The following is an 11,029-nucleotide window of genomic DNA, read 5'->3' as shown; positions in this document are numbered from 1 at the left end:
CCGGTTCGACGTCTATATATGACTATTTCTTTCACTGGATGCTTTTTGCGAGTTGGAAAATCGACCAGGTATTTTTAGCGGAGCACACGTGCTCTCACAATGTCTGGGAGGACCACATGCATTCATTCTTCGTGTCTAAAGTTTGCGTGTCACCTCATGGACCTACGTGGGCCCATCTAGGCCCACCTGTAGATCCACCCCTGGATAGAGTAAGGCCTGTCATTGAATGTGGCCAACACTGGCCATAAAGTTTGCGTGTCACCTCATGGACCTACGTGGGCCCCATCCAGGCCCACCTGTAGATCCACCCCTGGATGGAGTAAGGCCTGCATGTACCTCATGGACCTGCGTGGGCCCCATCCAGGCCCACCTGTAGATCCACCCCTGGATGGAGTAAGGCCTGCATGTACCTCATGGACCTGCGTGGGCCCCATCCAGGCTCACCTGTAGATCCACCCCTGGATAGAGTAAAGGCCTGTACCTCATGGACCTGCGTGGGCCCCATCCAGGCCCACCTGTAGATCCACCCCTGGATGGAGTAAGCCAAGGCCTGTCATTGAATGTGGCCAACACTGGCCAATACATCTCATACTTTTCTTTTATAATTCTCTGTCCCCCAACTATTTAAGTAGCCTATCTTTATTCGATCTTTTATTAATTTCAAAATCACTGCTTGTGACAGTAAGATGCACTTGTTAGTCTGAATGTTGTCGTCCTTTGAACTTGGTAGTTCCATAGGTTTAAGTAATGAAAACAAGCAAAGCTGTGAGTGTTGTAGTGATCTGATCGTTGGCTGGCGCTGGCAAAACCTCCATGTTATATCCCAGGGTGTGAGAGGAGTACCAGCGTGCCAAGCAGAAAGTGTTACAGGCACACAGTGTGTTGTGTGACAGACAGACAGACAGACAGACAGACAGACAGACAGACAGACAGACAGACAGACAGACAGACAGACAGACAGAGTTACAGGCACACAGTGTGTTGTGTGACAGACAGACAGACAGACAGACACCGTTTTCCCAGAAAACACAAGCTACTGTTGTGGAAACATCCAAGGCGCTCATATGTCATGTGGACTAAGTGACTGGGCTTACCCGCAGCTCACATAACAGGGGGTTTTACCTCAAACATTACGTCATGAGGAAAGGAAATCATAAAAGAGTTTCAGTTTAGAAATAAACAGATTGGTGGGGGGTGTGGGGGGTCTGGTGGCTCAGCCAGCTTGCATATACAGTATGTGACCATGATTTGACTGAGAGCCTGCCATCGCGCAAAATCCAAACGTTATTTATTTATTTTTTTCAAAAATGAGTTAATAGCACAGGCAGACTCTTCACATACTAGAGCATGTCTGAAATAAATGTCAGAGCTGAAATCGACATGTAAATATGAAATAAATGCTTAGTCCACAGAAGTGAACCTTTCAAGCCTGTTTTCTCAACTCGCTGTTTCTCTGCATTACTCTATAAGCCATATCTCCAAAACTGGTGGGTCAAACTGAACAACCAGTATGTCAATTTGAAGCTACAGTATGATTCCCTGCTTTCATATGACATGAAAAAAAAGAAAATTAAAAAAAATCCAATGACAAAATTGACCCTCAGTCAAATTATACATATAGACATGTTCGTAGTGAGCATGAGGACCCGAGTTCGAGTCCAGACCCTGTCTTGTCTCGCATGCCTCACGTCTCTCTGTCTCTGCCCATGGTTTCTTGTCTCTCTACATTGATATGTCTGTAATAAAGAATAACATGCCCAAAACAAACATTTGTTTATGGTAAGAAAGCTATTCCAGTGTCCAGATTGTTACCTTTTGACTTTGATCAGGACTTGGGGAAAATACCTAAACCATTTATATAGCTTTAAAACGATCAACAACATTCATACTAAATTCAACTGAAAGCTTGTTGAAACTCCCAAGTTCTGCGGATGAGAAAGAACGAGTGGTAATACATGGACAGAGACAGACATGCCAGTGAAGGATAGGAAGGAAGGATTTCACAAAGATGAGGCATAAGTGAACTGTTTGAACTTATAATAATAACTAATAAAAAAGTAAGAATAAATAATGACTCGTAATGAAGTTTTTGTGTTGCTATTGGGTTTGGGTCATGGCCATATCCACAACGTAATGTCTGCTTAATTAAATATTTTTAACACATTCCGCGCTTTATAGTATATTATGACAAGATACCGTGACTGCCGGGATTGTTTAATTACCTTTGGAGCATAACGCCGAACTATTTGCGCCTTTGATCCATGAAAATCCCCCTGAAAATAGTCCCATGATTTGTTGCCTCGCCGAAAAAATAATCCACCGTCGTGATGCGGATGGATCCAAGCCTAAAACCACCGTTCACTTGCATTGAACTCATTTTCCCAGAAGCCCTTGCAGCCCAGTGCACGGGTCGATTTCCGGTTACGTCATCATAACGCGTCGGCCCCCGTCACGTTGTCCGCAAAAGTTTTTTCATTCAAGTCATTACAAAACGGAGAATTAAACATATAAAACAAATAGCGGGTTTGGCGGGTTTAGCGTATTACGCGTGGAAAGACAATGGAATACATGTCGTGTATGTCGGGTTATGTTATGCGGTCAATGTGTTAATGGAATCAAGGCAGGTACATACAGTACAACATAAAACATACATTGTTGCTTTTGTCTGTAGTTTAAAAATGGATGATTGTAAAATGGCCACAGAGTACACAGTAGGTTGTTTATGAAAAAGGCTGGTTTACAAAGTGTACATCGAAAACACCTTGACATTGCAAACATGTGCCTCCGCTCTCACTGATTGACTGCATTTTTCTTCCTTTGTTGCAGTTCCTGAGGCACCAGAGAGTACATCTACCCATGTGGATGCGCCTTCCAATGGCACTGTTTGGCTTCCTGTTTCCACGACAGCCCATTGTCGTCCCCCGTTTGAGAGGAGAACAGAGATGAAGGGAGTCCTGCAGGGTCCTTGCCTTGGCCCTCTGTTGTTTTTCTCCCTTCAGAAACGAGGACCAGAAACACTGAGATGGCACTGTAAAAGATGGAACACGGGTTTTGGATTTCCTTTCATTTTTTTGTAAATGAAGTTGAGATGAAGAAAATTGCTCGTCGCCGCTGGACGGAGACTCGGTTGCTTTTTCCCCCCCACCCCCCTTCTTTTTTCGTCTCTCCAAGAAGAAGCCATTGCATTTGAAGAGATATTTTCGAAATATTTGTAAGATTACCTATTTTGTACAGTAAAATTGCTCTTCTTGTTTGGTATATCTTATAAGTCTTGAAGGACCTCCATCATCAGTCCAGGGAATGCCTTATTCTCTCCTGCCACAGTTCATAATACTTATTATTTGCATAAAGGAAATCATAAGTAGCCTAAGGGATGAATTTAGGATTAGGGGCCTCTTTTTTTGGGGGGGAACTAACTGTGGACATGGACATTTATTTTATGTGCTGAAGTTACTGACTCAATGACATATACTGTACAAGGCACATTTCTAATGTATTCTCTGAATAACCGAAAAAACCCTTGTACCGTACTTAACCTTAACTGTTCCACACTGGTTTGTTTCAAATAGAGTTTCTGTGGTGTTTATGCTGGTGTTGCACTGTTGGTCATTTAAGACATCTCACCGGCCTTAACTGAAAATGAACCCACATGTCTTTTCACTGACATGCATTAATCCATCAGCAATGTACAATTACCACTGATGTTTAAAGTGGCTTCAATGACCCCGATGTTGTCGAGTTTTATCCTCTTGATTTCAAGTATAGATGTGCGTACGTGTACTTGAATTTAGATGTACTAAAGATCCTAAGATATCGATCTGCTTTCAATCAAATGACCTCATTGACCGGGAACTCGTAAAACGGCGATTTGAGAATTTGTGTTTGAGCATTAATTCTTATGATTCGTGGTCACATGCGCTTCTTTGTCTGTGTACAATCCTGAATCTAAAAAATCTGAAGTAATTTTTTGAAACCAAATACCCAAGCACAAATTTATCAAACTGGAACAACAAGTCTCACTTGAGTGAGATTTACAATCAGGGAAATGTGAACAATCAAAACAGCCGAAAGGCTTTAGATAAATTGTTTAATATTCTCAAGCTTTTCCGGGATTTATTCCTCTGGCTTGACTGACAATCGCAATTGATCTCACTTGCAGTATACTGTATGCATCAGCTGTATTCTGGGTCAGCTGGGAACGTCATGTGCATTTCGGTGTTAAATGGAGCAATATTGAAAGCCAGCGGAAAAAGGTGAAATCTGATGCCTTGTTTATACTTGCTTGCGCGACACAGTGTGCAAACCAAGTATAAATCAGCGTTTAATAGGGATCAATTGCATTTACAATCAAATTGACAAATTGATCTAAAATATGTTCTTTGAACAAAATGTGTTTGTTACCGACTTGCTATGACGACTTTTGGCTTCAAATTCAGACCCCATTAAAAAAAAGCATTTTGTTTTTGTGTTGAATATTAATTTTCACAGCAGTTGCAACTCGCTGTCTAAAGCACTGATCAAATAGTTATAAATGTACTACTATGTGCAGTATGTGCAACTCAAGATTGTTCTTCTTTTCTATAGAAAGACTTTGTTTTCACCATACTGCCAGTGGTACTGTTCAACTTGACTGAGAACTTAGTAAAGAGAGCGTCCGATGAGCTCCTGAACCTTTTATTTCATTTTCTTTTTCACCACAACTCTGATGATGTGCTCCTGAACTTTTTTCTTATTCTTTTTTCACCACAACTCGCGCTGCCTGCATCCCTGTGTGATGACTGCCAGCAATTTCTTTTGCGATGACACAGCCACTGTTTTTTTCAATGTAAAGAAGAAGAAGAAGAAGTAAATAATAAGGTCTTTATTAATGAAATGGAACATTTATGTTTTAGAGAGATTTATCAAATAAATGTATGATTTAAATCTATTGTAAATTGGTTGATATGGATATGTTTGAAGACACTGATGTTTTTTCTTTTTTTTTTCTTTTTTTGTATGTTTCTTTTTTTTAATTATTATTCTGGGAGTAGTTATTTTACCTGGAGCTCATTGTGTCTGCTGCACATCGGCCTGTGTTGACAGCTATGTTTCTATGTCAGTCGTTCTTCGATTTTTCAAAAATAGCAGACCTACAAGCTCGTAGCGCGCCACTCGGTGGCGCGCTACGAGCTTGTAGATCTGCTATTTTTCAATAGCTAAAGCATAACATAATGCTAACACCAAAAGGGGTTCCCGCCCAAAATGGGTTAACCACCTGAACCCTATAGCATCCCCATTCTGTGTCATAATAGGTGAACATTCAACCAAGATGAAATAGCAGATCTACAAGCTCACACAACGTGTAACAACGTGACGTGCTGTGAGGTTATACATCGGCTGATTTCAACATGAGATTTTGTGCAGAAGGGAAAAAAAAAAAGGAGGACGAGACCACTGACGTTTATAGCAGAGTAATCTAGTAAGAGAGTGGCGACACTAGCGTTGACTCCCATTGTAACAATGGAATGCGGAAGTGCTCATTCTATCTCAATGGGATAGTTCCAGCCGTAGGAGCAATGTTTGGAACTATAGCCCATAGGCACCCGCTTTGTCTCAATGGGATAGTTCTAATGTTTGGAACTATAGCCCATAGGCACCCGCTTTGTCTCAATGGGATAGTTCTAATGTTTGGAACTATAGCCCATAGGCACCCGCTTTGTCTCAATGGGATAGTTCCAGCCATAGGAGCAATGTTTGGAACTAAAGCCACTAGCGGCGAGATCAAAGCGTGTCGCTACTCTCCTACTCTACACTCTGGTTTATAGGGTTTAAGTTGTTAATGCTCAGAAAGCGGTTGCCACGAGTTACAGATGGTCAGGATGTTTTTGGATTACACATAGCTGAACCAAAAACGTGTGTTTCCTGCAATACACTGAACGCTGAGCCAATAGAAGTATAGCCGTGACTCGTCTTAAGGTCTCACGCTCCCACTCTTTCTCCGTTTGTCTGACTTCACCTTGAACTACTCCCTGGCAAGCCTGTTCAATTCTATTCTATTTTGTTTTGTTTTGTTTTTGTTAAAAGTATTTATTCTAATTTATTTGTGTATATTTGCTCAGTGCTACTGTATAGATGCTATCTCAGTGTGTGTACGGTCGGTTTCTATCTCGTTGTCGACGTGCGGTTCGGTTCGGTTCAGTGTTTCGTGCGCCGAGAGGTTGGACTAAAGCCATGTGCCTCGTGTGTTCCTCTCTCACACTCTGTTGTGAGTCCCTTACAAAAAGAAATCACATGAACAACAGACAATCAAATGCACAAAATGTGCCTTGTGAGCGACAGACCTGCCACATGATCATCCACACTCACCACCATTAGTTATAAGACAATGGCCTTCGGCTTTCTGAAATCAGCATAATGTAACAGTGGGGACAGTGTTGCATGTTTTGCCCTCCATGCCACACAGTCAAATAAATCCCAAGTGTTAATTTGACTCTTGAGAACATCCACATGGATCTGTAAAGGGTCTATTTGGTTAGATTTGTATGCTCTCAGAGTTACAAACAGATTTTTACTGTGTGTGTATACACAGTTTATCCCATTCTGGGCGGGAACCCCTTTTGGTGTTTCAAGTATTACGTTACTTGAAACACCAAAAGCAGATCTACAAAAAGCAGATCTACAAGCAGATCTACAAGCAGATCTACAAGCTCATAGCGCGCCACCGAGTGGCGCGCTATGAGCTTGTAGGTCTGCTATTTTTGAAAATTCGTGAAAATGTACTGCAAATCTTTGAATATATTCTTTCAGAGCGAAAGTTTTCAACTCGAATCTTTGCTTCTGAGGGGTTCCTGGAACAACATATTTTCAGATGGGGGTGGTGGCCAATTACATATCATTTTTGGGGTCCTTGACCTGAAATATTGAGCACCACTGATACAGAAACATGAGGTATTTCAGAAAACTGTCAGAATTTAGAAGACATTTTTTAAATTTCGACGTCAGGCCTAAATGGGTTATATTCCCGTAGAGACGCTCACCAGGCACAGGGGCAAAACTTTTGACTTCCACGTGGCGACACATTCACGACATGAAACCTTCTTAATATCGGAGACGACTGTTTGCAATCAATGTGCACTGTAAAAAAAAAATACCTGTATATTTTGCGCCTCTCTTTCTACTCCTGTGCTGAAACTTCCCCTCTAGATTCTTAAATCTCCTTTAAGATCTGTTAATATGCTGGATTTGAGCTAGCTTGGCTAGGCTTATGTGCTTTATTATCTATATAATCTAGTAGGGCTGTGGGTTTATGTACGTGCGGAGCGATGGAATGAGCCACCATGGTGCCCAGTATTATTTTGTATCTGAGATGGGGTTGTACCGGTTACTCAATAGGTGATGATGTTGCTCTGAAGCTTGACAGAAACAAGTCCTTCACTTCCTCTGAATTTGGCATGCATTGGCCTGCAGTCCCCTAGCCATTTGTGCGTGGGTGACTGTACCCTCCTTATATTGTCGTATGGCGGTGTCATGCGCCAGAAATAGCACATCTATAAGTTATTGTCGTGATGAACTTATAGGCGCGAGACACAATAGAGGATATGTTAAGCATGCCATGAGCCTATATCGTTAACCAACCACTGCTGCAGCCCCAACTGAAAGAAAGTAAAAAAACAACTTATGTTCAACCTTCAGTGTCTTGAATATCAAATGTATTGATTCGGTTCTTTTGAATATCCAAGAAAGAGTGCATCTTAACTGTTAAGTGCTGTGATTTGGTGTTTTTATACATAAAAAACATGAATTTGCCACAGCTATTGTTATCTTTATAAAATTTATAGCGGAATTTTTCCATGCCTTTTGTAAAAACAGAAGAATAATTAATTATGCGACACAATTTATTGCATTTTTTCTTTTTTTTACAATTGCTTTTTCAATATTGTGGCATCTTTTTTTTTATAGTTTTTGTTTTCTATCAATTTTGGGGGCAAGTCCGCTGTATCAACTCTGAGTTCAATTAAGGGCTTTTTTTTTCAATATGTATATGGAGTTAAAAGTGCATGTCCAACATTCCTGACAAATCTGTATCTTAAGGGTTTGAATGTAATGTAATTCAGTGGAAACCACAGTATCTCTTCTTCTAATACACACAAACCGAACCACACAGAGAGCTTATTTCAAACTCCTTGGGGCACTTACACTGTGAAATCCTGAGAGTTAACTTAAAACCGAGAGGATACAAGATGTAACCAAATTAATTGACCCGTAAAAGGGTCTCACGTGGCTCCATGATTTATTTTCGGTGTTAAAGTTCCATTTCAATATTTCATAGAAACATGGTTACATTTTGTAACTTTTGTTTTTTTCCTGTGTATATGCACGGGGAGTCCCTTAAAGGACCACTTCACCACTTTTCAACCTATCTTCATATGGTCCTCACTAATAGTCGCAAAAATGGCGCAATCTTTTTCTACTCGGTCTGTGTCTCATAGGAGGGCTGTGGGCAGTTCAGAAACCGTCCTCCAGTGACATCATCGATGGGGAATACAAGCTAATAGAAACTTTCTAGTCCTGAAAAGTTGCAATGCGAAAATGGAAGCCGCATCGTTCTCACGATAATGAAAATCTAAACATTTTTGTAAAAACAAATAAAAAAAAATCTGCCTAATGATGATGTCACTGGAGGACGGTTTCTAAACTGCCCACTAGCCCTCCTATGAGACACAGACAGTAGGAAAAAAAATCGTGCCATTTTATCATGATTATTTATTAGTGAGGACCTATTATATGAAGATAGGTTGAAAAGTGGTGATCAAGTGGACCTCTTAAATCTCTTCTTCTATCTTCACATTCAGAGGCGGTCTCAAGGATTGCACGCTCATGCTGTGCCCTATGAAGTGAGACCCAGTCCAAATGTAGCAGTTCCGTTTAATGCATTGGCTGTGTTGTCTTTGAGGTGTCTCTGTCTAAAACTGCACGGTTTTTCTTTTCATCAGCAAAGCATGGGAACATACAAAACATGGAGGGTGGATTAAGGAAAAGGAGCATGGATGAGGAGGGATATGTTCGTTTCTTTTCTAGTGCAATATAATGCTGTACATAAGAGCTTTTGGATCTAGACATCTTATAATTCTTGAATTTTCAACAGATTTCCTTTTGTTGTTAAATGGGTACATTTTGCTGTTTTATTTCTTCTTTTTTTTTTTTTTGTCATTAAAAGTTTATGAACATTACATTCCATGGAGGCTTTGTGTTTTTACTGTCTTTTACTACTTTAACAGTGAGCAGTGTTATAAATAAGCCTTGGTCGTGCGTGTGTTCACCAGACAGAGAATAATGAGGATGTCTTTGGAGGATACAGAAAGCTTTGCTCGGAAGTATAGCAGGAAAAACCAAAGAAACACTTGAACCCCTAATCTGGGGCTGTCAGTCAGTGAAACTAGCAGATCTACTAAAGCTCAAGAGTTATTTTTGGCTAAGATATTTATTATTGTAGAGCAAAAACAGGAGAGGGCCTAGTAGTATAATATATATCCCTTGAGATTCGGTCAACCAAGTTGAGTCTACAGCGTTTCTCAATATATTTGGGGGTGCCTTACCACCCCCCACCCCACCCAATTAAAATGTAAGCTTTATTTGTATTGTGTAGTTTATTTAATTTAGAAAACATCGTCATTGATTTCCAAATATCAGAAGTTACATTAAACTGGACTGCCACTGGAAAGCAAAGCAAAAGCAAAGTTACTATATTTACCCAGGGTAACTGGACTAAGCATCAGATACTTGTTTACAGCCAGGCCCTGCTCATAGAACATTTCATGGTAGTGGTTCAATGCCTTGCTCAAGGGCACTTGCTCAAGGGATACAAACTGATATACTTCCGGTATCAAGACCGCTCCGCAAACCGTTCGGCCACCGCTGCCACAGTCCACCACTGGACTGGCCTGGTCAGCATGGTCATATGTCAACATCATGGTCAGTATCATGACAGTTATGATAAAACAAGGGCAAAGCTACAAAATGTTATTCTTCAACATCAATTTAGATCATTATTTTAAGTCATCTAGTAAGAAAGGGAAGTGAAATGTCTTCTCTATTCTATGACGATGAATAGTTCAGTTCTGTAGACAATGTGTTAACCAATAATTGACCAAAAATTGCATCATATATCAGATATTGAGTCAGACATATATCATGTGAAATGTGTCGTGATTTGACGATGATACTGTATTAAGGTGTTGTGGACAGAGTCATTACAACAGTTTCCCATTCACTTCAAAGCTCAACTAATAATAAAACATGCTACTGGACTAGCTTAACTATAATGTGTGCACCAGGATTGTCACACAGAATTCTTTGCTTCCGAACACCCTTTGCTTCTACACGAAACAAATATCACAGCTGACAGAATCCTTGAACGGTAAACTGCTGTCAATGAATAGACACTAGTGTTACTGCTATTGAAAAGACCCTGGCCTGAAAAGTAATTTAGTGCAAACAATGGAAGCGTTTCATAAGTCTTTGAGGCAATGAGTGACATTAGCACTCTAGCTTTATGCCTGTGTGTCTCCTTCAGGGGGAAGGTACGACCTTAAATAAGCTGTGATTCACACTTCTGTCACCTTGTGTTCTGTGATGATCCCCCCGCGGGCAACTGCTTTGTGCAGACCGGGGTGTAAAAGGGAGGGTTATGCAGGCATGTGCACATGGGAGTGTGCAGACAGACAGACATGGCCTCAGGAAAATTAAGAACTTATGTTTCCAAGAGAGAGCCGGCCGGTCCTGAACCTCACAAAGATATCAATGCACTTTGTTTATGCAAGTCGTAACACGCAGCACCTGTAACTATAATATGGTCACATGTGTTGACACGACACAGATAATGTAGCTTTGATTTTTCTTGAAATAAGTGACAAATTAACCCGCTTACACCCTATACATTATAGTATACCCCAGGCCCCCCTCAGCCCCTCCTTTTTTCCTTCTACACTTAAAGATCTGTCTTAAATACCTCTGACAAATATAGTCGATCTACATGCTCACAACGTTTTGC

At 40.7% G+C, this 11,029-nt stretch overlaps 1 protein-coding gene across 1 annotated transcript in view; it reads left to right on the top strand.

Annotated features, from left to right (window-relative positions):
- The window catches only part of LOC306940725 (uncharacterized protein), a 92,897-nt gene extending 89,824 nt beyond the window's left edge, over positions 1-3,073 (top strand). Inside the window, exon 5 of the mRNA XM_079525866.1 lies at positions 2,827-3,073. Coding sequence (XP_079381992.1) covers positions 2,827-2,946 — 120 coding nt within the window. The 3' untranslated portion in view covers positions 2,947-3,073. The remainder of the gene's footprint in view (positions 1-2,826) is intronic.
- The last annotated feature ends 7,956 nt before the right edge of the window (positions 3,074-11,029 follow it).

This window comes from Electrona antarctica, assembly GCF_951216825.1.
Source record: "Electrona antarctica genome assembly, chromosome: 17".
Lineage (NCBI taxonomy): Eukaryota > Metazoa > Chordata > Actinopteri > Myctophiformes > Myctophidae > Electrona > Electrona antarctica.
This window is presented reverse-complemented; position numbering and strand designations above follow the sequence as displayed.